This window comes from Podarcis melisellensis (genome assembly GCF_964234715.1).
Source record: "Podarcis melisellensis genome assembly, chromosome: 2".
NCBI classification, from domain to species: domain Eukaryota; kingdom Metazoa; phylum Chordata; class Lepidosauria; order Squamata; family Lacertidae; genus Podarcis; species Podarcis melisellensis.
In genome coordinates, this window is record NC_138529.1 from 74,972,315 (window position 1) to 74,999,860 (window position 27,546).

General features: G+C 43.2%; 2 protein-coding genes across 4 annotated transcripts in view; one reads left to right on the top strand and one right to left on the bottom strand.

Annotated features, from left to right (window-relative positions):
- The window catches only part of CENPP (centromere protein P), a 147,657-nt gene extending 144,060 nt beyond the window's left edge, over positions 1-3,597 (bottom strand). Inside the window, exons 1-3 of one of the 3 annotated variants that reach the window (XM_081901252.1) lie at positions 3,495-3,597; positions 1,659-1,814; positions 550-707 (exon numbers count right to left, since the gene is read on the bottom strand). In XM_081901252.1, the coding sequence (XP_081757378.1) occupies positions 550-707; positions 1,659-1,795 (295 nt within the window). In that variant the 5' untranslated portion in view covers positions 1,796-1,814; positions 3,495-3,597. Of the gene's footprint in view, positions 1-549; positions 708-1,658; positions 1,815-2,763; positions 3,167-3,224; positions 3,466-3,494 lie in introns of those variants that run through there. The other 2 variants (XM_081901250.1, XM_081901251.1) reach the window with 2 other exon arrangements.
- Positions 3,598-3,937: 340 nt separating this feature from the next.
- Positions 3,938-25,337, top strand: NOL8 (nucleolar protein 8). The gene is made up of 17 exons (XM_081901190.1): positions 3,938-4,546; positions 5,593-5,785; positions 5,896-5,958; positions 6,994-7,072; positions 7,421-7,568; positions 7,781-7,849; positions 8,849-10,612; positions 12,964-13,083; positions 13,718-13,840; positions 14,676-14,760; positions 15,346-15,487; positions 18,868-18,951; positions 19,519-19,805; positions 20,671-20,794; positions 21,112-21,179; positions 22,995-23,077; positions 24,997-25,337. The coding sequence occupies exons 2-17, from the start codon at positions 5,647-5,649 to the stop codon at positions 25,048-25,050; spliced, it is 3,432 nt and encodes a 1,143-aa protein (XP_081757316.1). The 5' UTR covers positions 3,938-4,546; positions 5,593-5,646; the 3' UTR covers positions 25,051-25,337.
- The last annotated feature ends 2,209 nt before the right edge of the window (positions 25,338-27,546 follow it).

The window sequence follows — 27,546 nt, forward strand, 5'->3', positions numbered from 1 at the left end:
TACCTCCACCTATCTGATATCATGAGGATATGCAGTCCCAGTACATCTTAAAAGTAAAGGTAAAGGTAAAGGTAAAGGTACCCTTGCCCGTATTGGCCAGTCGTGTCCGACTCTAGGGTTGTGCGCCCATCTCACTTAAGAGGCCGGGGGCCAGCGTGACGAAGCTGCTCTGGCGAGCCAGCACCAGCGCAGCACACGGAAACGCCGTTTACCTTCCCGCTATAAAGCGGTACCTATTTATCTACTTGCACTTAGGGGTGCTTTCGAACTGCTAGGGGGGCAGGAGCTGGGACCGAAAGACGAGAGCTCACCCCGCCGCGGGGATTCGAACCGCCGACCATGCGATCGGCAAGCCCTAGGCGCTGAGGTTTTACCCACAGCGCCACCTATGTAGAATTAAAGACTATACAGAAAACGGAAACTACAACTTGAGGATTTGGACAACAGGTTATCGTACCCCAGCTGTAGGATCTTTTCAAATATGATAAGGTATGACAGAAACTTATAGAAATTAAGAATGGGTGAGGCATAAAGAGTCAAAATACTTACTTTTCTCCACACGTTTTCTAGAACAATGTGTGAAGCAAATGCCTGTAAATTTCATCATGAAGAAGAGGTCAGACTCTAAGAAGTCAAGCTGAGTTTTCAAGTCTGGAGAAAATTCATAGTGCCTTAAGTCTTCTTGAGATTTTCCTTTAAATGATTTCCTGATAGAAAAAACTTCAGCGGTCAGCAAGAAAATGAGAAGCCTACTTCCAGCATTGACATATTGGCAGATAGCCTAGTTTTTTGTATAAAGTATTTCAATACACATCTCCCTAGGATTGTTTTACATAGCACTAGACTTACATTGCACAGGACTGGCTCAAACGTAATGAACTTGGTCCAATAAGCCATGTTTTATTCAATTAATAATGAACTGTGTACCCAGACACTCCCTTCTCTCTTCCTTTCTTTGCAAGTTTGGCTTTGGCACCAGTATCCTAGATTATTAAATCTAGGACTTCCAACAAATCAGAATATCCTGGCTTCATATTCTGTTTTTTGTTGGGGGTTTTTTGTGAATCCTTAAACTAATATATTTCTCATCTGGGAAGTTGCAAGAAACAGTGGCTTAAGAAAGAATCAGTGGCAAAGCTAAATGCATGAGGGGAAGAGGAAGCCTACAGCAACACAAGTTCTTGTTGCAATAAGCCACGAACCAAGATCATTATGTTAAAAATGAGCAAACTGATCATTTTAGTTTTAAATCTAACAAATACAATAATTAGGCAGGTTGTACACAACAGTACTCAAGCCCACCTGTTCTTTACACTGGTGTTAATATTTATTTTCCTTTTCTAACTGGTACCATGTGAAAGCACATCTATTGTTGAAACAAAAGATCATTTCCAATTTCAAAGTACCAGCTTCCTAATCACTGCATGTACTGGCTGCCACTAAGATATCCGTAACAGATGCCCTTTTACATTTGAGTAACAGAAAAAAGTTCAGTTTTACGTTGCCTGCATATAGGATAAAGACAATTTTCTACATTACTGTCCAAACCAAACTCAGGACCCTTCAAGGATCAGTCCCAAACTGCACATTACTCAGTTGGCTTTACATATGAATAAACATGGATTGGGCTAATTAGATAGATAGATAGATTTGCATACATAGCCTTCATTATCTCCCCATCAGAATAAGCAAAAGATCCATGTAGACTACATTCATATTCTTCTGTTAACATCTTAATTTCTTCTTCCAAAGACTGGATTTCATTTTCATAAATCTTAATATCATTATTATCCATTTTTCACACCACAGGCTTCCTACAGAAAAGAGAATGAAAACAGCAGTTTGGTAAGTACAGTGGTACCTCGGGTTACATACGCTTCAGGTTACATACGCTTCAGGTTACACACTCCGCTAACCCAGAAAAAGTGCTTCAGGTTAAGAACTTTGCTTCAGTTAATAAATATTATTTTTTTTAAAAAAAGAACTTTGCTTCAGGATAAGAACAGAAATCGGGTTCCGGCGGTGCAGCGGCAGCAGGAGGCCCCATTAGCTAAAGTGGTGCTTCAGGTTAAGAACCGTTTCAGGTTAAGAACAGACCTCCAGAACGAATTAAGTACTTAACCCGAGGTACCACTGTAATGGGTTTCCCATCCCCCCCCAATTAATGTCATTGAAGTTACGGTTAAATTTTCAAACTTAAGTGGAAAAAGTAACATTTATTCATTGGCTTTTTAACCAGACATTCTGGTAATCACCCCTAAAAGCTTTTTAAGGTTGGCATGACTTTAATTGCTTATCTCTTAATATCTTAATGAAGAAATTAATTTGAAGTAAGTTAATTTGAATTTTGGGGTACAATCCATGTAGGTAGCCCATCTTAGTTGTCAGAAGCAAGAATGAGATTCAGCTTAACTATTCCAGAAGTTTATAATACTGTATGCAGTTAGATTGCCTGAACCAAATGTAAGATGTCCTGAATCCCCTCAAGATCACTGGATATATTTTGTGGGGCAGTGGAATTAAATAAATACAAGTGCTGTGATCTCAGAGTCTAAAGTATCATGAAGGTAGAAACATAGGGCAGGGGAGAGAGCAAAATGTGCTTTTCAACGTATGCACACATAAACGTCTAATGGGGACAGAGGTGGACTTCCTTTATGGCGACCAAATGCAAGCCCTATTAAGGGTACCTGGCTTCCCCAGTGTTTTCATCCCGAAGGGTTTTTCTTATGCGGTACTTTGCCATCAAGGCATTTCACTAACCTCAACGTCCCTGTCATCAACTTTGAGGGAGTCGAGGCGGGGGCGAGAAATAGTTGCTGACGGAGGGCTTGTACCCCAGATGAGGCGGGATGAGGCGGTCCTCTCAGGCGGCAGAAATGCAAGAGGCGGCCCCGCCACCCGACCCTGGAGAAGCTCCGCTTTGCCGCTGGGGAGGCCAGCACGGAAGCTCCCACCCCGGCAGCGGCAAAAATTTCCCTCAGGGTCAAAAACGCCTCACACAGACCGACCCCGGCCGAAGCAGGCGCCTCAACTGTGAGGCAATTTGGCACGGAGACCGGCTGCGACTACGAAGGATGGGGACAGGGCGACAGGGAACGGCACATGCTCAGAGGCACTCTCGCCAAAGGCAACAGGGCCCCCCGTCGTTGTTTCAGCAGCAACTCGTGGCAACTCTCCCCTGGCCCCACCACCCCGAGGCTGACGTAAGGAAGGCAACGTACCCCTCGCGCCGCCGCGAAAACCACCCCAGCTCGAGCTCCTCTGACCAGGCGTTAGTTCTGAACTAACCGCCAAACAAAGCGCGTATCAGACGCTACCATCGCTTAGAATAAGCGGGGGGGGAGAGAAAGAGGCTACTAAGTTTCGTCATAACCCTGGGGTTGGGTAAGGTCTCGCTACACCCCGCCACGACTCTTTTGAAGAACCTTGCCGCGAACAGAAAAAGATTCCGCGGAACAGCCAATAGCCCTCTTTTTCACACGCCCCACTACTTTCCGTTTCTCCCTCTTCAGGAAGATCAGATGGTTCAGTCCAGAAGTCTACCGAGTATACTTGTCCGGCTGGGAAACAGTGAGCTTGGATGGCACGTAGAGATAGGAAAAGGTTAGAGCGGTGCAGAGCTCTAAAACGGGAACACGTGCGCAGTATCTGCTTTGGGTTGTTGGGAGCGGTTCAGGTAGCCGTTTGGTACCCAAGCTGTGTTTTGTATAGATTTTTCATTGATTCAGGCCGGAAAACGGACACAGCTAAAAAAAGGACATAACGGGTAGCTTTCAGCGCCCTTCCATTACCAACCTTTTCCCCCCTTTTCTAAATCAAGAGCTACTTTAACGAAGTGATGGTGACTGCAGCGTATTCGAACGTTCCTAAGCCCGCGGATCTGAGCCGATTAAGCCCCATTGAATTCATTGGGCGCCTACCTCTGAGAAGACATGGTAAGAACTGCACTTAATAACCCTGGGCTATACATTTCAGAGCCATGGCAAGCGTATTTTCATGCTTACTCCCCTCTGCCACCCCGGGAAAAACAACACCGACTGCAGGGTCGTCACGAAGAGCTCAGTCAGCGGTTCTCAACCTGTGGGTCCCCAGATGTTGTTGGACTACAACTCCCATCATCCCTGAGCTCTGGCCTTGCTAGCTAGGAGTGATGGGAGTTGTAGTTCAACAACATCTGGGGACCCACAGGTTGAGAAAGGCTGCTAGAGGGTGGCCATGTAAGCCTCTCTATCTGGCCGGGGTGAGAGGAAACAGACAGACAGTCACGGTTCCCCTTTATCACAGCTACACGGGAGTCGTTTGCCGGAACCCAGCTTCCCAGGAATTTGTTTCTCTTCTACTTCTGTCGGGGAGAGTGGATGCAATGTGTTTAGTAGCGGCGCGGAACGCGACGCTGTGGAGCGCGCGGCGGAAGTGGATCGAGGGGGAAAGGTGAGCGAGCAGCACCCCGCGGAGACCACGCTGTGAGTAGCGCTGGGTGGCGGCGGGAGGAGAGGGACTGTGACGTCCCAGTGCGGACCCCGAAGTTGCAGGTCCTCCGTAGGTGAGCCCTGAAGCCTCTTCCTTCTCAGTCGGGATTGTTTTTTCAGTGGTCTTGATTCCCACTCAGAGCCAGGTTGCTGTAGGGGAGGGAAAGTAGCGCAGGGAGAATCCTAGAATTGTGGGGTTGGTAGGGACCCCGAGGGTCATCTCTTCCAACCCCCTGCAATGGAGGACTCTCAGCTAAAGTATCCATGACAGGTGGTCATCCAAACTCTGCTTGGAAATCCCTAAGGAAGGAGAGCCCACCATGGCTCGTGGGAGTCTGTTCTGTCAGAAAGTTCTTCCTGATGTTTAGTTGGAATATCTTTTCTTCGATCCACTCGTCCGGTGCAAGAGAAAACAAGCTGTCTCCAGCTTGTGACAGCCCTTTAACCATAGCTGTCAACTTTTCGCTTTTCTTGTGAGGAATCCTATTCGGAATAAGGGGATTTTCCTTAAAAAGGGGGAAACGTTGACAGCTATGCCTTTAACTATTTGAAGGTGGCTATCATATCTCCTCTCAGTCTCCTCAGGCGGAGGTGATGGGGTCACCTGCAGACTAGCCCTGAACTTTTTAGCCCTGTTGGTTTCAGCGAGGTTTACTTGAAAGTGTGTATGTACAGTACTGCAGTTTGATTCTGATAAGCACGTATGCAAAGGATTGCAGGAGAAGTAGGGTTTCAGTTGTAGTAGGGTTCAACATGCTGTGTTGTGCTTCTCTTTTCCTTCAGCCGGTACTAAATAGATCAAAACATTAGAATGAGTTGTGTGTTACCCTTATGAAATCAGAAGTGTATCCCTTTGAGGGGAAGCCACTTCAAAGCAAACTCAGTGGCTTCCAGTAGGGATTTTAAACTTCTACGCCAGGGGTCAGCAACCTTTTTCAGCCGTAGGCTGAAACAACAACACCAATGAAAATAGAGTCCACAAACTGAACAAAACAGCACTGAAGGTGGTTTATTTCCTATCCTTGGTCTGGCTGTTCTCTCCTTAATTAATTTCATCTAAAAAAACCCCTTTTGACGATAAAATATACTTTCCTATTGTTAAACACCTGCTATTTTACAGAAAAGTTAAAACGAAGACCCATGGTAGACAAGGACGTTTGCTGAATTTCTGAATATGGAGGAAGCACCAGTTATAAAGAGACTATATGTTGGTGGACTTGGCCATACAATTTCTGAAACTGAACTGCAGGAAAGATTTGGCAAGTTTGGAAATGTGACAGAGACAGAAATTGTGACCCGGAAAGATGAAAAAGGTAATATGTTTAAACTCTGTAAAGTCACAGCTGATCTGCAATAACAGCCCTTATGCTGCAGTTTTTTAATTGTGCCTTTTTGGGGTAAACATAGTTTCATTCTTCAACAGGGAACCCTACAAAGACATTTGCCTATATCAACATCACCCTTTCAGAAAAAGAACTTAAAAAATGTAAGTACATCACCTATAGGTGTATTTTTTGGCAGTGCAATGTTCTGTGTTTTAAGTGTCTGCCAGATGCCAGAAGCCAAACCAGCTTATGAAACTGAAATCTGTGGCTAGCAGAAGTGTTGAAATTCACAACTATTTTAACTCTTAACTCACCTATAATCAATGTGTTTTGCTTAATTTTTTGGCAAACCACTTGTAAAAATGCAAGTACTTGTTGTATCCTTGTAATACTGGTAAACTCTACTATCGTCCCGCAGGTAGCTACTATTGAAGCACTTTGAAACAAACCTTTGAATAAAAACAATTACACATCTTATTCATAGACACCTATCCTTTGTGGCATTTGTCTATCCTTATGATCATAGTTGCACTGAATTCCTTACTCATTTGTTCACTTTCTGTCAGTATCAGTCGCCAAGCGTTCAAGTTTTTCCTCTGTCACCTGACTCCTCTAGAACTTCTCCAACCTTGACTATCAAGCTATCCTTCCATTCTTTCCCTTCATTCAGGCGCAAGAATCTTGCCAATGTGGCTGGATAGTGCTTCAACCTATGTTCCTCATTTCCCATATTCACCTTGTCTACTAGACCAGCCTGGATCCCTCCTGATGTTGTTGGACTCCAACTTCTACCAGCGCTAGCCAGTACAGGCAGTGGTCAGGGTTGATGGGAGTTGTGGTCCAACACATTTGGAGGGCTCCAGGCTGGGGGAGGCTGCACTAGAGCACATTGGCTCTTACATGTTTCCTTGATCAGTGGTACTTGAGATAAGTTCTGCCCTGGGCTCCTTTGGGAGGAAGGGTGGAACAGAAATGAAATAATGAAACATACTTTAAAAGGTAGTGGGCCTTTGGCCCTCTAGATATTGATGGACCACACAATTGCTATCATCCCTATTGTTCAGGGTGGGTGGAGCTGATGTGAGTTGTAGTCGAACAATGCCTGGTTCCCCACCCCTGCTTTAGAAGTTTGTTGAGGAGAATTGCTTAGCATACTGGATGAGTTAATAATTCTGTTTGTATTTCTTTTCATAAAGGTGTATCTGCTTTAAATAAGACAAAATGGAAAGGTGGGACGCTACAAATAGAATTGGCCAAAGAGAGCTTTTTGCACAGGTAATATTTCGTATTTTACAAACAGCTTTCACTGAAAATGTTGGATGAGGCATCAAATGATTTTCAGTAATCCTTCATTATATAAGTGAACCTTACTCTCACAACAGAAATGAACAATGCATTGAATATATATTGTTTTTCCTAGTGGATGCTGATTTATTGGTATTGGGGATGCACTGTCATGTAGAATGTGATCTTTCATTAGTGTGGAGGGAGGAATTTGCATGAACTGAAACTATTAGGACGTTTACAGTGTCTGTAAGTAGAAGCAACCATCTTGAAAGTTTACAAGATCTGTGTTCTCTTTTCTTTTAATCTGGAAAACTGTAATTGCATGCTACCATGTAGACTGGCACGAGAGCGTCAAGAGGCAAGTATAAAGAAGGAAAAGCCAGGCAAAAATGGCATGACAGATGTCTTAGAATGTATGAAGAAATCTGGATTTACAGATTTTCACATGAAAGCAGTACCGGGAACAGAAGTACCAAATCACAAGGTATGGTGAATTCAATGGCAGACATAAAATTTGAATGCCTAGCTAGGGATAACCAACATGGTACCCTTCAGATGTTTATGGACTGTAACATCTGGAGGGCTTCCCCAAGCCTAGACAGCTGTTTACCATTTTATTTAAATACTGCTTTGTAATTGTATTTATTCCCCCCCCCCCCAAAAAAAATAATGGTGTCTTTTCTTTTTCTTTAATAGGACTGGGTTGTTGGCAAATTTGGCAGAGTTTTACCAATCCTCCATCTTAAAGGTCAACACAGAAGCAAGATATCCTTTCTTAAAGGCTGGGTAGATCTTAAAGGGCCCTACTTGGTAGTGGTGCCCACCCTGTGGAACGCTCTCCCATCAGATGTCAAGGAAATAAGCAGCTATCCTATTTTTAAAAGACATCTGAAGACAGCCCTGTTTAGGGAAGTTTTTAATATTTAATGCTGTATTGTTTTTAACACTTGATTGGGAGCCGCCCAGAGTGTCTGGGGAAACTCACCCAGATGGGTGGGGTATAAATAATAAATTATTATAATTATTATAAATGGAGGCAGGTTATCATTACCCGGTTATTAACACTGCCTACAGTGTGATAATCCAATTGTGCCATATACCTTCTTGCTTAGAATAAAAGAAGCCAAACAAGAATAATCCATTGAAATATTTAATCCATAGTAATGGAATAGTTTTAAGAATGTGACAAACAGCTTTTATAAACATTTTCTGAACTAAGTTGGACAACATGTAGCATATGTGCACTCTTTCTATTATGTTTGTTCCCAGGCATTCTTAAATCATAAAAGGTAGAGGTACCCCTGCCCGTATGGGCCAGTCGTGTCCGACTCTAGGTTTGTGCGCCCATCTCACTTAAGAGGCCGGGGGCCAGCGCTGTCCGGAGACACTTCCGGGTCACGTGGCCAGTGTGACATCGCTGCTCTGGCGAGCCAGCACCAGCACAGCACACGGAAACGCCGTTTACCTTCCCGCTATAAAGCGGTACCTATTTATCTACTTGCACTTAGGGGTGCTTTCGAACTGCTAGGTGGGCAGGAGCTGGGACCGAAAGACGGGAGCTCACCCTGCTGCGGGGATTCGAACCGCCGACCATACGATTGGCAAGTCCTAGGCACTGAGGTTTTACCCACAGCGCCACCCGCGTCCCTTCTTAAATCATAGCGACACATTAATAAGCATTTTCTTTCCTGCCAGATAGTGTTGCAAACCTATCTATAATTGGTACAAGAGAGCGATTTGTTTTTCCTTAATTCAGGCAATTACACCATAAAATATGACCCCTCCAAATATTGTCACAATCTTAAAAAACTGGATCAAGACCTTACTGAGATGGTTCCTATTTCCAAGCTCACTTGGCATTTGGAGGAAGGCGATGACACCATGAGCAAGAAACGGCAAGGGCACTTTCCTGCATATGAGCCTCCTAAAAAGAAAATGAGAGTGCAGGATGGGGACAGTGTGAGCCGGACAGAATTGCATTCATATGGTCAGTTTCCATCAAAAACAACAAGCACGGCCGCAGGCAAACTAGTTCAGAGCTGCACACCCAAGACCAAAAAGCAAAGTAAAGAGCACTCAGCCCATCAGAAGCTTGGAACTGCTTCAACACCTTGCAGGAATAGAAACCGTCTGTCTGAAAGTGATATTGATTCTGAAGAAGAAATTCGAGCCATAATAGAAAGGGAGAGAGAAGTGCATCAAGATAATCCTGATACTGAACAGGAAGAGAGTATGGAAGTTGTCAGAGAGGATTTCGAGCTGAAATATCGCACTCATTGGTCCTTACAGGAAGCACAAGATGCCAAGCAAGCGCCCACTGGGTATAATGGAGTGCTGAGGACCACTGACAATCAGTCTGGTTATGATTCGGCTGACACTGATGAAATTATAGCTGTGACTAGAACACCAAATAATGAGAAGAAGGAAGCTCCAAAGGAATCTAAGGCAGTCACACAGGGAAAGGATGACAAGCCTAAGGTGCATGCTACAAATTCCGGATCTTCTGACTCAAGTGGTTTAATATTGGATAAACCGAAAAGCGTGGGGAGAGTAAAGCCTAAGAAAGCATCAGGTTCAAAGGCTGCTGCTCAACAGAACAGCATCAGTAATAAGTGCAAGGCTGGGGACAGTGAAAGTTCCGATTCGTATCTTGACACAAGTGAGTCTGAAGGGGATGAAGATTACGAAACCATGATGCAGGGATGTTACCGGCTAGATCTTACATTAGAAGAATTAGAAAGATTAGCCAGTGAAAATACCCAAACTATAGATAAAGATACTGCAAGTAAACAAAATGACGCTCCGTGTAAAAGTACTGAATTTCCAGTTAACAGTACCGGCAATATTGCAAAGAAATCCAAAGAGATCACCACCCGGAAAAAAGGCATTTCTCCTGAAGAGATCATTTCTGCCATTTTAGAAGGAGGAAGTTCTGATGAAGAGAATCCAAAGAGAAAGAAGTTGAATTTGAAAGTTCCGCCTTTCAGAGGAATAGGGTCATTAAGTCGAGGGCTGACTAAGGGTGAGTTGGGCACACAGGACAGTCAAGATAAGCATACTTCCTCCGGCCTCGTTGATCTGGAAGCTCCCAAAAGTGTTTCTCAGTGCTGCGGCTCTGCAAGCAAAAAACTTAACTGCAAACCGTTAAAAGAAAATAGCACGGACTCTCTCAGGGGAGCTTGTTTTCTAAAATCAGGGGAAGATTCTGACTACAGTAAACTCAGTGCAAAAAGTAGCGAGGTGGAAAGCAGTGGTGTGAGTGTTCTGTCTGAAAGAAAGAACTCAAAAAATCTGAAATCTCTTTGCAAGGAAACAAAGATAGAGACGAGCATTAAAGGTTCCAGTTTTGCACACTGTAAGAACATGAGAAGTGAAGAGCCCATCCTGGATTCTGCCAAAGCTACAAGCGTGTCTGATAAAAAGGAAAAACAGCTGCAGGATAATGAAAAAAGGTTGACTGCTCTACAGGAGAGGCAAAAAGAACGAGAGCTACAGAAGAAACTTATTCAGGGAGCGTTAACCAGTCTGGTAGTTTTTATATTTATATTTTGATTATGATGGGAGAGATTATGATATTATTGGGGTGGAACTTGGGAAGCGGGGTAGTGGTTGAAAAAATGATTCCTGCAAGTGGTCATAAAACCTTGAATTTCACAATTTAAAAATTATGCCTTAGAAAAACATAAAGAAATAATCATATTAGTAAATAATAATATGAAACAACATCTGCCACTACAGTGGTGCCTCGCAAGACAAAATTAATTCGTTCCGCAAGTTTTTTCTTCTTGCAAGTTTTTTGTCTTGCGAAGCACTGTTTCCCATAGGAATGCATTGAAAATCAATTAATGCGTTCCTATGGAGACCGCCTTCAGACCAGGTCCGGGGACAGTCTGTCCCCGGACCTCTTCTGAAGGCTGGCGGGGGGAGAAGGACTTTTCTCCCCACCACCAGCCTTCAGAACAGCCTTCTTTCCCCTATATGTTGGAGAAGCTGTGGCATGGTCAGTAGGTATAATTGTTTTGGAAACTGATATGCCAGGAGGTCAGTGATATCACTGATCAGTGGATACAGCCCTCTCTGACTTGTTCATGATTTTGGATTGAAATTTAGATCATATTCATATAGAGCTGGTAAGTCATTTACTCATCTGTGTGAGCAGTGGTAGCTCGAAACTGGAAGACACTGCAGAATGTAAATATTGACCCATGGTATCAAAAGATTTGGTAGTGTGCTCTTTCAGAGAAATTAACGCAAAAATGAAGGGCAATAAGCGGACACAAAATAAAGGAGCCATTTGAGAAAATACAGACAGAAAGTGTTTACTATCCAGGTGTAAAGGATAATCCCACCCCCAAAAAATACTGTACACACACTCTCAATTGTGGACCTTTTGTATTATTTCTTCATTTTGAAACCCAGTAAAGAAAAACCCTGCAGAGAAAACCCTGTAAAGAAAAATATAAATGAGAAAGGAAATACCATACTGGCCTGAATATAAGCCTCACCTTTTTTCCAAATTCCAACCATGAAAAGTTAAAGTGCGACTTAAATTCGCAACCTTACAAATTAGGCTTTTACAATATCACTGCTGAAACAGAAATATGGTAAAACGGAACAAAAAAAGTTTTCTTGCCAATTTGCAAGCTTGAGACTGTTCATTTGCCATTTACGGGTATGAGTGCCTGTGGAATTGTAGCGATTGAATAGCAATTTGCGATTTTAGCAATTGTATGGTAACTTTTGCGGGCTTGCAAGATCAAAGGCTTAAATTGGCTCAGAGTTCTAATTCTACCAGCCGCAGCGATTTTCAGCCTGTTACCCAAATTTAAGGGAGCGACTTATATTCGGGTATTGTCTCTTCCCCCCTCCTTGAATTTTAAATGTGGGGCTTATTTGTGGGTGCTGCTTATATTTGGGCCAATACGGTATTCAGAATATCAGTATGTATAGTTGTTGAGCTGTTGTAAGCTTGTTAACTTACACATTGCATCTGTTTTGTTTGTTTTATTTTTTATTTTTATCTTTAGAAAACTTTAATATATTTATTCCTCTATTAAATGTGTTAGATTCTCTTGGAGGTCTAGGTGGACAACTAATCTGATAGCTCAACTGTCCCTGTTCCCAGTTGGTTCAACAGTGCTCACATTTTGCACCTCAGCACCACTTCACATTAAGTCCAGAGTCACCTTAAGGTCCATGAATAACCATAGTTTAGAGGTCCCGGGCCCTAAGGAAGTCAGACTATCCTCCACCAGAGCCAGGGCCTTTTCAGTGATGGCTCCGACCTAGTGGAATGCTCTGTCCCATGAGACTAGGGCCCTCCAGGATTTAACCTTCTTCCGTCAGGCCTGTAAGACAGAGCTAATTTGCCTGGACTTTAATTTGAATTCCGCCTGATCTTTTATTTCCCTTCTCTTTCCTCCCCCTCCCCTTTTATGAAGATTACCCGCTCTGAGACCCCACAGCTAATTCTCCCCTGGCCTCGCTGGCCCAAGTAGGACTAATTGAGCCAGCTAGCCCTGGTGACTGTCTAATGCTTATTGGATGGATTTCCCCCAAATTGATTTTTGAACTTTATTGTTATTCATGTTTTTATACTGTATTTTATGCTGCTTCTATGTTGTATTACAATTAAGTGTTTTGAATTTGTTGCTAGCTGCCCTGAGCCCGGTTTTCTGAACCAGGAAGGGTGGGGTATAAATAAAAAAATATTATTATTATTATTATTATTATTATTATTATTATTATTACCACTACTCTGGTTGGCTCCATGTCCAACTGCTCTAGATATGTGCAAGTTTTTGTTTTGTTCCCCTGTTGAATATTTTGTGTACTGCTAATGTTTCATCTTCATAATTATTCACTCTCTGATTTTGTAGGAAACTCAGTCAGCAAATAAACAGAAGCACATAGTATTTGATTCAGAGGATGAAGCTGAAAATAAAGATGAAGTACAAGAGAGCACGCCAGGAGGGTCTTCAGGACAGCTGCTGGGAAAAGTGAGAGGACTATAAAATTCAGCTGTATTCATAGCGATAGCTATAAAATTCTAAACATGCATTTTGCATGGCCGACTATGGAGAGAAAAATAAGCATACACATGTCTGGGGTTTTGTTTTTGTTTTAGAAAAATGAATGCTTCCACTACTTTCACCCCCGTCCCAGACAAAATTTATTGAATTTTGCTGAGATACACATCTAGAGCAACAATAAATTCTTAAGGATGATTAATGAGTACAGGTAACCTAGATACTGGACCCAAATAATCAGACATGGTAAAATGTCTGACACTTTCCACTATCCTGAGTAGGAATAGGCAAACTTTCTACAGCTTGCCTTGGAATAACTCAAATTACAGGAGTTTTTCAGGGGGGAAATCAGAAGAACATCAGTAAGTTTACTGAATCAATTCTTTTAATGTAATAGAGTGGCTTTCTCCATTCATTTGAATTGGAATGGGTAAAGGGTGGCAAGGGGCAAAATCTGAGTTGGGAAAGGCACACCTGTGGTTTATTTGCCTTTGTAGTTTCTTCCCACTCACCTCTGGATAAACTAGTAGAACACTTGCTAAAGCTATAGGAATTGTTTTTAGAATTAACTGGTTAAGATCCTGTATTTGTTACTCTGCCCAAGGAATTTGCTACTAAAACCTCTGGAAAGTTGTTTGAGAGCAGTGATGATGAATCGGAAACAACAGATGAAGAGGATGACAGATTCAAAATCAAACCTCAGTTTGAGGGTAAAGCTGGAGAGAAGGTTAGTAAATCTACTTAATACATTTTTCGTTCAGCTTCCTCATATATTCCTATAACTGAACTTTATCCTAAGCATTTTTCCGAAACGGTTCCAAAACATGAATGTTTACAGAGGGCTTCCAATCAGCCCTTTATAGGTATAAATATTGTTCTTTTCATGACTTTTTATCCTAAGAAATAGCAATATTTTCTTGACATTCTAGTGTCTCTGACAATAAATGGCATTTCTGTTCCTTCATGTCTGCTAATCTGCCTCATCTCTGCTGTAACAGGATGCTTATAAATGCTTCGTTTAGCTTGCACATAACACTAAGCCCAAACTTTTGGCTTAGCATGGACAAGCAAACAGTGCGGTGCATGTTTAGAAAATCTTTCCACTTCGTTCTTCCTCTGGTTCTGCTGCTGAGAGATAAGCTATGGTTTGGTTTCGTGTTGCATGCAAACTCAGGCTTGCTTCAAATCTTAAGCTGATTTGTTCTTTCTTTACCACCGGTGGTTTTGGGGAGGAGACAAACCACAAGCTCTGTTTTGGATATAACACTAAGCCAAACTGCAGCTTAGTTCCCCATAGCGCAGCAGTAGTAGGTAAGAGGGAGAAGTGAAGAAACCACAGTTTAAAAAAATGTGCACCAGAGCACTTGCTTATTCCTGCTAAGTCATAATATGACTTAGTGTTAATACAAGCCAGTTTTTGTGTGTGTGTGTGTGTGTGTGTGTGTGTGTGTACACAGAATAACAGTCTTCATTATAACCACATTGCAATTATTGAAGGTAGAATGAACATCTGCTATAAACCAGGAAGAAGGAATACCAACTTTCTGTTTCTGTTGTTTCAGCTTATGCATTTACAGTCACGTTTTGGAACAGATGAAAGATTTCGTATGGATGCTCGCTTCCTTGAAAGTGACAGTGAACAAGAAGGTTAGGTGCTTTCCTATTGATTGCTCTAGAGAAAACTTCATTAAAACAATTTTATATGCTGTAACCTTGTTATATTTATTGTTCCTTCTTTACTACTGCTCACCTTAAATGCTTTAAAGGGCAATTAACAAATACTGTGTCTGTGGCCATAGTGATATGGAAAAAGGGAAAAGGAATATACTACAATTGTATAGGAATAGTCTTCACTGCCACCTGCAATCCTTTGGAATCTTGCCATGTCTGACAGAATATCAATAGATCTACATCTACACATTTGGAAGAGGCAAGGCAATTTTTTAAGGCTATCATAAGATCATGGATTGCCATGATGTAATAACAGTCTCTTGAGGCTGGGCCATAACATTGGTTTGTCAGTGATTTGTTAATTCAGACAGCTAGGTTAAACTAGATTGCATGGCAGTTTCACACCATTTATTATCACACTATTTGGCAGCCCGCTGCATAGGTTCGGATGTTAAAAACAAACAAACCATGGTTTGGTGTGATGTTTGAATTCAACCAGTATCATTTGGTGGTGCTGGCAATTAAGGCTCCTTTAATTGTTATTACTTTTTCTTCACTTAGATGAATCAAAAGTGGAAATAGATGAAGAGGAGGAACTCACTTTAGAAAAAAAGAGAAATCTTGACATCTTGAAAAATCTTCTGAATATTGGTGCAGAACTTTCGAAACCTCGCAAGCAGACAGCAAATGCCAAGAAATTCAAGTATGGGTATTTCTTTTATCAGATAAACTAAGGCTTGTTCTACACATACAGGAGAATGAAATGTTGGGATCTACTACATCTTTTCACATTGCTGGTGGTTCTCCCACATTAATAACTCCCTGAATGCAGAGGGCTGTCACAGCAGACCAAGGCCTGAGTAGAACCTTTCAGCCTAAGATGGTTTTCTGTTTGTAGGAAGCTTTCCGTATAAGGAAGCGAAGTGAAGGAAGCTTAGAATAGAACTACTGCTTTCTGCTGCTAGTGTGTGGCTTCCCCCCCCCCATGAAATGTGATTTTAACATTAACTCACTAAAATAACACAAATTTCTCCTATTTGTTAATGTTTTGTAGTCATCTTTGAGGTTATTATCATTAATTTTATCAGTTGTTATATACAATAAAAAGTATTTAATAATAATAATAATAATAATAATAATAATAATAATAATAATAATTTATTATTTATACCCCGCCCATCAGGCTGGGTTTACCCAGCCACTCTGGACGGCTTCCAACTAAATATTAAAAACAGTACAGCATCAGACATTAAAAACTTCCCTAAAGAGGGCTGCCTTCAGTTGTCTTTTAAAAGTAAAATAGTTGTTTATTGCCTTGACATCTGCTGGGAGGGTGTTCCACAGGGCAGGCGCCACTACCAAGAAGGCCCTCTGTCTGGTTCCCTGTAACCTTACTTCTCGCAATGAGGGAACCGCCAGAAGGCCCTCGGCGCTGGATCTCAGTGTCCAGGCTGAACAATGGGGGTGGAGATGCTCCTTCAGGTATACAGGACCGAGGCCGTTTAGGGCTTTAAAGGTCAGCACCAACACTTTGAATTGTGCTCGGGAATGTACTGGGAGCCAATGCAGATCTCTCAGAACCGGTGTTATGTGGTCCCGGCGGCCACTCCCAGTCACCAGTCTAGCTGCCGCATTCTGGATTAATTGCAGTTTCCGGGTTACCTTCAAAGGTAGCCCCATGTAGAGCGAGTTGCAGTAGTCCAAGCGGGAGATAACCAGGGCATGCACCACTCTGGCAAGACAGTCTGCAGGCAGGTAGGGTCTTAGCCTGCGTACCAGGTGGAGCTGGTAGACAGCTGCCCTGGACACAGAATTAACCTGTGCCTCCATGGACAGCTGTGAGTCCAAAATGGCTCCCAGGCTGCACACCTGGTCCTTCAGGGGCACAGTTACCCCATTCAGGACCAGGGAATCCCCCACACCTGCCCGCCCCCTGTCCCCCCAAAACAGTACTTCTGTCTTGTCAGGATTCAACTTCAATCTGTTAGCCGCCATCTATCCTCCAACCGCCTCCAGGCACTCACACAGGACCTTCACCGCCTTCACTGGTTCTGATTTAAAGGAGAGGTAGAGCAGGGTGTCATCTGCATACTGATGAACACCCAGCCCAAACCCCCTGACGATCTCTCCCAGCGGCTTCATATAGATATTAAAAAGCATGGGGGAGAGGACGGAACCCTGAGGCACCCCACAAGTGAGAGCCCGGGGGTCTGAACACTCATTCCCCCCCCCCCCACTTTCTGGACACAGCCCAGGAGAAAGGAGCGGAACCACCGTATAACAGTGCCCCCAGCTCCCAGCCCCTCTAGCCGGTCCAGAAGGATGTTATGGTCAATAGTGTCAAAGGCCGCTGAGAGATCCAGCAGAACTAGGAAACAGCTCTCACCTTTGTCCCTAGCCAGCCAGAGATCATCAACCAGCGTGACCAAGGCAGTTTCAGTCCCATGGTGAGGCCTGAATCCCGATTGGAAGGGATCCCAATGTTCCGCATCCTCCAGGCGTGCTTGGAGTTGTTTGGCAACCACCCGCTCAATCACCTTGCCCAAGAATGGTAAATTTGAGACTGGGTGATAGTTGGCCAAATTGGCTGGATCTAAAGATTTTTTTTAAGAAGCGGTTTAATGACCGCCTCTTTCAGCGGGTGAGGGATCACAGAGGGAAGCATTCACCACCCCGCAGAGCCCATCGCCCAGCCCTTCCCAGCTCGCTTTTATCAGCCAGGATGGGCAAGGATCAAGAAGACAGTGACTAAGCAAGATAAAATGCTACACATAAAAGCAATTTAAAACAAAGAATTGAAACAATGAATACAAAATGTATAAAATTCTCATCCAGCAACAAATTAACAAGTCTTACCCACCTCACTAAAGGATGATCATAGAAGGCAATTAACTCAAGGCCTGAGTAAACAAAAATGTCTTATCCTGGCATCTAAAGGCTGATAATCTCATGCCTTTTTAAGTGATACCATTTTCTGTGTACCATTATGCATTACAGAAATAGTAGAATAGCAGGAGTTCAGTCATTGCAACAGAGCTTCTAAATAGCTGTATCTAAGAATACTACTACTTTTATGAAGGTTAAAAGTTCATATCATGTTTGTTTCAGGAATATAGGCTAAAAGTCTGCCTGTATTCCACTTGGTTGTAAACTGGTGCCAAATCCTTTAGGATTGGAGCAATCAACTCAAGAATTGGGGCTGAAGGGAAATAGAAAAAAGGAGAGTGATCAGAAGCAGGTTAGGAAGGGGGCAGGAAGAAGGAATGTTGGGAGTCAAAAGAATAAGAAAACGAAGGAGGTCAGAAATACAGGAACAAATAACAGAAGGAAACAATGAAAAGTGAAAACAAGCCCCAAGTGTACAAAGAAGTCTTCAAAAGAAGGGGAAGAGAATATATTTAAAGGTGGAACTCACACAAGCACACCTGTACCTTTTCCTCTCACGCATTTTCCAAAGAGTCACTAGATATTTTTGGAGAATTCAGGTCAGTCTCCACAGCTCTGTGGGCACTTGCTCTAGAAGAGACAGAACCTGCAGATAGACAGGCCTTTGATACACCAGACTGAGGCCTCGGAATTCTTCATATAGTCAAAGTCCATTTTGGCATCTTCAGCCAAAATTACATCATAAATCATAGCATGAAAAATTTCCTGAGGTGACATTACAGGGAAGATAAATAAGTCAGCATCAAACCATTACAGCTTTGTGTTTAGCCTTCGGCTGGTCTTAGAAAAACAGCTAAATGATGGTCTGAAGGATTCCTCTCTATCTCCCCCCCCCCCATAGGATCATAGATTTATGCACATGTACTTTTAGAAAAGAGGAGACATACTTTAGTCCTAAGTGAATGCCCCAAGTATACTATGCAGGACTATGCATGTAAAAGCATATTTTGGCATATATCCAATTCATCTCTGCTAGAACTGCCATAGATCGTTGTACAGTAAAACAAGCAAGATCTAGTTTTAGCAACAAAAACGTTTATAAATAAATATTTTCATAGAATGGAATCTTGGCGCCATTGGAGGAATTTTAAACTTTGCTCATGACATCTTGATTTACTTAGTTGTTTTCTTTTATAGAGATATGAACACCCTGCGCTATGACCCTACAAGGGAAGACCATGCTGTATTTGAAAGGAAGCCAGAAAACACTGAGAAAGAAAGGTAATTTATTCCGCTCATTGCTAGGAATCTGTTTGTCTTTCACTTAGCACCTAAGGCTTTCCTTCTCAACACTTTCCTGATGTGACACTTCAAATCCTATGCTATAGGAACCTCATGAGCTTTGTTTTCTTTGCTTTATTATATGAGTAACTGGAACAGGAGAAAAGGACTCACCTAACTTTACAGAAGGTGCAGGATAGACTAGCTGTGATTTCAGAGCTGTCACTTGCTAGTGAACCAGGCCTTGCAGAAACATCAGACTCCTGTTTTAGATCTTAGAGAGCGACAGTGATATATATATAAAACCAAGACTGGCCAGCCATCAAATGCTGAAATGGAGCAATGTGGTGCTTCTAAAGATGGGGCATGACTTATGTCAAGTCCCTTGCTATATGAAAACACAGCCAAAGTTAGTGAAGCAGTAGTACCAGACTAAGGGCTTTCGCACACTGAACGTTCCAAAGTAAATGGGTTGAGAAAAATGCTACATTCCTGTTTACCCCGCCTGTGTATTATTAATCTGTAAAATATGAGACACTAAAATGCACCCACACTTAATTCCTACAGTAAAGCTAAAAGGAAGAAGCAGAAGGAGGAAGCTCAGAAACTGCCCGAGGTGTCTAAAGAAATATTTTATGATGTCGCTGTGGATTTGAAAGAGATACTTGGATCTACAAAGTGTGATGAGAAAACAGAACAAATACCTTGGGATAAACATGAGGATGTGGGAGAAGCAACTCCAGCTGAGGCAGAGACGTTAGGATTCAGCACTGGAACCGACAGAGAAGAGGAAACCAGTGGTTTCAAATTTTCCTTTTTTGGTGCTGAAGAGGAGAGGCCGCCAATGAAAGAAGGTACCAATGCCTGTTCTAAGGCTGTAACTTCAGCATGCAAGCAGAGTGTTACTTAGCTCATTTTCATGGTCTCGTAACTTTTGAGAGCTGGCAACCATGGAGCACTTCATCCAAGGCAGGCATCCCCAAACTCAGCCCTCCAGCTGTTTTGGGACTACAGTTCCCATCATCCTTGACCACTGGTCCTGTTAGCTAGGGATGATGGGAGTTGTAGTCCCAAAACAGCTGGAGGGCCAAGTTTGGGGATGCCTGATCCAAGGCTTCTGTTTATGGCAGCTTAGGGATTTGAGCTCATTCCAAACACTGTGACTCATCTTTTTGATGGGTATGAATCATTAGGAGCTTATTACACCAGTATTGCAGCATCTGCTTGAGCTACCTGTTTCTTTCTAGGCATAATGCAAGGAGCTAGTGATTACCTCTAGAGCCCTTAGCTGTCTGAGCATAGCATACCCGAGAGACTGTACCCATCCCTGTGTTCCATTATGGGTCATTCCACGCCAAATTGCCTGGTGCCATGTGCCAGATTTTCTTTAAAATAAATAAATTTGTAGATACCTATGAGATAACCTCAAATAAATTTTTGGTCCAAAATTGGATGGTTGGGTACCCTTCACCTGTGGGGTGATACACTGTAAGTCCACTAAAATACATCCGTAGAGGGTAGGTAGCTTCTGCTGCCCACAATCCCATATGTGTATTTGCAACTCTCGTGTTGGTCAGCATTCTGAGCATGATTCCTCTGCATATGGCAGGGAAAGGGTGGGATAGCTTGGGAATGATTTCTTTCAGGTGGGAGTTTCTATGTTGGACTGATATCTTCATAAGCTGCCATCCGCTATTCTTTCTTGTGTCTGTTTTGCAGAACCCTATGTAATTGAAACAATAAAGGCTTCAAGGGTTGCATGGCAAGAGGATCCACGTTTTCAGGACAGTAGTTCAGAAGATGATGAGACAGAAGAAGTTGAAAGAGAAGATGTTGAAGAAATGTAGGTGGTCCTTACAAATGATATTTATTGAGAATCCCTAAAGCAGTTGGCTATATAGGCCCCAAATATCAGACATTCCCTAGACCACTCACAGCCAAGCTTCTCAATGCCTGTCTAAACTGTGGTGGTTTGCCCCTTCCATCACATACCTTTGCAGGCCCTTCTTGAAACATCTCAATGTTCAGGAAAGGAGGGCAGGGCAAGGTTTAAAAATGTTGCATGTTGCTTTTAAGAATGTATCCTTGCTCCTCAAGTTGAATGTACTATTCATGTGTTCCTTTTGGGGAATTCTAATAATGTTCTTGTTCATTTTTTAGGTCTCCAGCTCTACCACAGTCTAATATTAGATTTTTCTTCTTCTCCCGAGAAGATGATAGATTAAAAGGTAGGTACAAAGGAAAACAGACTGGTAACAAATACATGCTTAGCTGTCAGGTTTTTTCCCCTTAGGCCCTTTACTGAACCAAATAAAGAACAGGAAACAAGAAACTTCATGGCTGGCATGCAGACCTATTTTCCACAGCCTTGAGTCAAATATTTAACAATCTGAAGTTCCTGAGGACTCATATTTTGTCTTTAACTTGGAATTGGTGCCCATTCTGTCAGGGTAGATGTTAAAGTGTTAGGCCATAAATCTCAAGATGGTCTTTGCTAATACTGTCTGAGATCCTCCTTTGGGTTGTCACTTGCATACCCAAAGAGTTTCTCTTTCCTATTTTCTGTTCATTAAGGTTCATATTTATTGTGATGTCATCTTCCTTTCTGTTGCCCATATTTTGAACTTTATTTCAAGTTAAACGTCATGTTATTGGGTATGAACAGGAAAAAGGGCAGGGGGGGCAGAATTGGGGGTTCAGGAGCAGGTCACCCTTAATACAGTCACCTGAGGAGGAGATGCAACTCAAGGGTTTAATATATCTTTTTAATTTATTTCAGTGGAGCAGCCTGTGAGCCTTTACCTTACACTGTGAATGGTCAGGCTTTGAGAATTAGATTCATTGTGCTCACAATGGCAAGTGTGAGGAGGGACCAGACCTCCTCCCATATTTGAAGAATTGGGAGGGAGGCGGGAAGTGATTTGGTAGAACCTGCAGGAGCATCATAGACACACCAGGCCAAACCAGCACCCCTTGCCAAAGGCAGCCTTTCCTACAATGGAACAAGAAAGGCTGGCGGGTGGGGCACTGGGCCCAGTAGTAGCCAAGCTAGTACACTCCCATCTGTGCCAGTCTTTCCCCTGGGAAAGGCTGAGGGTGGGTTTGACACCATTGATGGAAGGGAGCCAGTGCCTTTCCCTCAGGAACAGCCAGCAAGAGAGTGTAGCGAGCACTGTCTGAACTCATGCATGGCCCCTTCAAACAGCTGCTCCCAACACACCTTGCTCCCACCAGTCCTTCCCTTGGAAAAGCCTTGCCTTAGATGCTACTGTGGGAAGGTGCTCAGAGAAGGCCTGGAAGAAAAGGAGGAGCTATTGGAGGCTGGGGTGGTGAAGAGCGTTTAGGGCAGCTGGATAGTTCAGTAACCAGCAAAACTACCGTAAAATTATAGACCTCTAAAAACATAGATTGTTCTGTCATGCATTCCATGCACATGGTTTTTCCTTGTTTATGCTCTTCTAAACTTCTGATTTTTTTAAAGCTGCTTTTCTCATGCCTGTCAAAGAACATTAGAATATATGTTAGTTGGCAGTGAAGGTTAGCTTGATTAGAACTGAACTCATTAGATGTGATTTTAAAACAATATGCTTTAGCTTGGGCAGGAGTTGCCATTCCCCCCTCCCCAGACAATACTTAGAGGATGGTGTTAGATTGCGATCTCTCCTCCCTGGTGTTTTTAGTATGTTTTGTTGCTGACAACATGGTTTTTAAAGAACAAGCGCAGTTTTGGGAACACCATATGGCTGACAACAGCATGTGATTTTCTCAGGCTGTGGACAGCACAGATAACCTTTTGTCCTTTACAAGTATGTAATTCATGCTTAACGTAGCAGGCAGTGGAGTGGGAGGGGGGAAATAGGCCACAGCAGCATGTGAGGTAGTAAACACTATCATGGCTTCAGCTATCAAAGCCATCAAGCATTTCATTTCAGGCAGGGGTTGGGATCACTGTCTCACAGTGATAACTTCCTCCCTTCGTACGCCTGCTGAATGCAAGATAATTTAAAAGAAAATACTGGATTTCTTCTTTGTGCCTTTTGTAGAGGGTCCAAAGCTGTTCTGTAAATCTTCTAACCTTGATGAAGACAGAGATGATTGGGAAAGTCGGCGCCAGACATTACTTGAGGTATGTTGACTGAAGAGATTATTGGTCTGATTTAGAGATACTTGTGGAAATAACAAGACTCTTGCACCCATTTTTGTAAAGTTATTTTCACAAGCTTGGTCATGCAGTTCACGTTAACTGTACTCAACTAAAATATGCAGTTGAACTATGACCAATTCATTCAGGTGCAGGGAACCTGTCCCTGTTGTTGGTGGCAAACACCTATCAGTCCCAAACAACAGAACTACGGTTATTATAATTAAAAGGGACGGCGGGTTGAATCTAATGATTTGTGCAAGCAGAGAGGGAAGTTCCTCTCCCTCTCCTCCCCTCTCCCAAAAATGTGCTACAGATATTTGGGGGAACCCATGGAGTAGATTTGAGAGGACGGCAGTACAGGGGCAAGCAAGGGGGAGAAAGGGAGGGAAAGTCCAATTGCACAAGAAGGGCAGGTCTTCAGACAAACCTCGAGGGCTAGTGGAAAGGGTTTCAGGGGCAAACTAGGGCCCCTAGGCTCCAGATCCAGCTTGCCATGTCCTTGGCCACTGCTGCACCAATATACATCTGTCAGAATAATCACGGTCACAAATCCCTTCTAGAACCCTTCATTACAGTGGATCCAGAAAGCTATCTTAGTGGAGCTTAAACAGACGTGCTGAATAGCTGTGGTGGATGCCTATCATAATTTAACCAGGGACAGAATAAACTTGCATAATTCCTACTAATACCGTATTTTTCGCACGATTGGACGCACCGGACCATAGGATGCACCTAGTTTTCAGGGGGGGAAATCAAGGAAAAAATATGATCCCCCCCCCCGCAGCTCTGGGAGCAGTGGACAGGTTGCACGCAGCCTGTGCGCTACTCCAAGACCTTCTCCCTGCTTTTGCGGGAGGTGGCGGAATTCCCCCACCTCCCGCAAAAGCCCAGGAGCCCCGCTTGACTCCTGCGGGCTTTTCGACCAGGAGGGAGAAGGGACTGAAATGGCCAGTCAGTCCCTTCTCCCTCCTTGGGCAAAAGCCCCCAAGAGCTGCGCGCTCTTTAAAGGCTGCACGGCTCTTGCAGGCTTTTCTGCGAGGTGGGGGAATTCCCCCACCTCCTGGAAAAGCCAGCAAAGCCATGCAGCCCCTTTAAAGAGCGCACGGCTTTTGCCTGCTTTTGCGGGAGGTGGGGGAATTCCCCCATCTCCCGCAAAAGCCCGCAGGAGGGAGAAGGGACTGACTCGGCCAGTCAGTCCCTTCTCCGTCCTTGGGGAAAAGCCCCCAAGAGCCGCGCGCTCTTTAAAGGGTGCGCGGCTCCTGCGGGCTTTTCTAGGAGGTGGGGGAATTCCCCCACCTCCTAGAAAAGCCTGCAGAAGCCACGGAGCCTCTTTAAAGAGCGCACGGCTTTTGCCTGCTTTTGCGGGAGGTGGGGGAATTCCCCCATCTCCCGCAAAAGCCCACAGGAGGGTTGGAGAGTAGCGGGAAGGCGTCGCGCGCCTTCCTGCTGCCCCCCATCCTCTGGGGCTGGCGATGGGGGAAGTGCTGCTTTCCCCCCCGCCAGCCTCAAAGCCGGGTTGGAGAGTAGCGGGAAGGCGTCGCACGCCTTCCTGCTGCCCCCCATCCTCTGGGGCTGGCGATGGGGGAAGCGCTGCTTTCCCCACCGCCAGCCTCAAAGAGCAGACTCTCCTGGCTTCAGCGGAAGCAACGCGAAGCCTCTGTAGCGCAGGCTTCGGAGGCTTTGCCTTGCTATCGCTGAAGCCAGGGAGCCTGCATTCGCTGCATAGGACGCACACACATTTCCCCTTCATTTTTGGAGGGGAAAAAGTGCGTCCTATAGAGCGAAAAATACGGTACTTTACAAACAGTTGTCTCTCCCTGTCTGTTATGGAGCAGGCTAGCTGGTGAATCTGACAATATTTAAAATGTTAACTTAGAATAACGAACTTGAAATATTTTCAGGATTGTCGGAAGAAACATAAAGATGCAAGAAGAAAAGTTAAAGCAAAACACTGAATACAGCGGCCCTGCGAAACAACAGCGATACAGAAAACACTGGGCATTCAAAACTGGGATAATGGAAGACATCTCAAGAAATGCTTCTGCGAGTTATTTGAAAATTGGTGCTGAACACAAAATGCCGTGAAATCTGGGCCTTGCACAGGTTGGGCATCTTTATGAAAAGTAGGTTTCTGGTTTGAGAAGAGCCATGAGCTGTAGGCAGATCTCCTTTGATTTGCCTGCATTCATTTACTTTACCTGGTTGCAATAATAAATTAAAGTAATCCAGAATAAAATGTCAACTGGGTGGAGTCCATCCAGATCTACTATGCCTACCACCATTCTTTTGGATGTAAGACACTATGCCACAGATATTTGGAAGCGGAGGTTTTTATTATATCATACATAGCAGAGGGTTGGACTAGATGACCCTCGGGTTCCTTCCAACTCTACAATTCTATGAAAGTAACATTTGGGAGCAGTTCATAGAGCAGATATATGTCAGTGTAAATTGATACACCTTCCTAAATTGATACACCTTCCTAAAACATGTAAGTGTAAGAAACCGGCTAAGAAGCAAACGCACAAAGGTCTTAAACCTCTGCAATGTTAGATATTACATTTAAAGTGCAAGTGCAATTAAATTGGTGGAGAAGAATAGGACAAAGGTATTCAATTCAAATTGTAATGGACAAAAAACAAACTGCAATTCCATTACTTTGCAGGGAGTGAGTCCCCCCCCCCAAAAAAAAAACTTGGTGTGACTTCCTTGGGATAAAGTTAAACATATTTAGGATTGGCCTCATATATTGCAGTCAAAAACTATTTAAATGTGAGCATTGTTATTGATGGTTGTGGGGGGTTGATCACATTTTTAGGCTGAAATCAGTTTCATTGTGTTGGATAAGCAGCTCCCAACTGAAAATAATGCTAAATTCTTTGCTGTCTTGCCACATTGGCTGTTTTTAAATAACCAAACTTCTATTTTCTGCTGTAAAATAAAACTGTAAATTATATTTTTTTTCCCAAAGGGAAAATTGTATCAGTAACATCAAATATGTAAATAATTCTATTTCTAAATAATACAAATTGATAATTTAAAGCATGTGCCTATAATTAGTCATCTCATTGGATTTGTGTGGATGTGCTGTTTTGAGTAATGAACCACCCTGGACAGGAGTTTTCTTTCCCCTGAACATTCATCACTGGCAAAATTATCATCATCATCATCATCATTTTATTTGCATGCCGCCTTCCCATAGTTAAACCAATGCTCAAGATGGTTTACAACATGACAAGTTTTACATAATTACCAACATAACAAAAGTCATAAGCAATAAATAAAACACATCCAAAAGTACACAACCCAATGGAAAACAATTTCCACATAAATCATAAAATCTAAAACTAAGAATACAGCATTAATATCAATCAGTTTAAAATGACATACATAAAAATAAAAGCAATTTTAAAAAGTGGAGGCCGCTTTACGCAACAGGATCTATAGGGGCAGAAGAGCCAAATGTAGATATTTATTCTCCCTCCCCCCCCCTTTGTTTCTGAGGTAGAACTTCACTCATCCCTTCTTTTCTGGTGGGGAGTGGGGCACCATTTTGTGATTTGCCTCGGGTGCCAAAATGCCTTGGGGCGGACATGGAAGACAGGAAGGTCAAAGTTCTCAAACTGCTTAAGTGTGAACAATGGAGAAGGGGGGTGGGGGTGGCGGCTGAAGGCTAAGACCATGGAAAGGAAGAGAGAAATCCAGTCGAAAATAAGCTTGAAAACCCAGTGGCGGCATGTCCTGACTCCTCAGAAAGCAAAACTCATTGGATGATCATTAAGAAGCTGACACACTTTCCCCCTCTTTTCCCCCTTTTTTTCCTTTAATTTTTATTTGCACACATGAGACACAATATTCTATTATAAAGGAGGGAAAGGAAAAGGTCTACAACAAAAAAAAGAAAAGAAAGAAAAAAGACAATAGAAGGAACATTAAACAACATATCTTGTCAAAAACATACAGTAATTTAAGAAATACAAACCATCAACGACATTATTAAAAACACATATTTCCAGACACACATTTTTTCACTTCCTGTTCAGAACTATTACCTAGAAATTTTATAGGCATGTTGTACTTATCATGTCTTGCAGCTTAAAGTTAAAGGGACTCCTGACCATTAGGTCCAGTCATGACCGACTCTGGGGTTGTGGCGCTCATCTTGCTCTATAGGCCGAGGGAGCTGGCATTTGTCCGCAGACAGCTTCCGGGTCATGTGGCCAGCATGACCAAGCTGCTTCTCGTGACCCAGAGCAGCGCATGGAAACGCTGTTTACCTTCCCGCTGGAGTGGTACCTATTTATCTACTTGCACTTCATGCTTTCAAACTGCTAGGTTGGCAGGAGCAGGGACCAAGCAATGGGAGCTCAACCAGTCGCAGGGATTCGAACCGCTGACCTTCTGATCAGCAAGTCCTAGGCTCTGTGGGACCCACAGCGCCACCCGCGTTA

Coding starts and splice junctions, on each gene's coding strand:
- NOL8 (XM_081901190.1), top strand. CDS start 5,647: ATGGAGGAAGCACCAGTTATAAAGAGACTATATGTTGGTGGACTTGGC. Junction 7,073..7,420: donor AAAGAGAGCTTTTTGCACAG/GTAATATTTCGT, acceptor GCTACCATGTAG/ACTGGCACGAGAGCGTCAAG. Junction 20,795..21,111: donor AGAGAAGATGTTGAAGAAAT/GTAGGTGGTCCT, acceptor TTCATTTTTTAG/GTCTCCAGCTCTACCACAGT.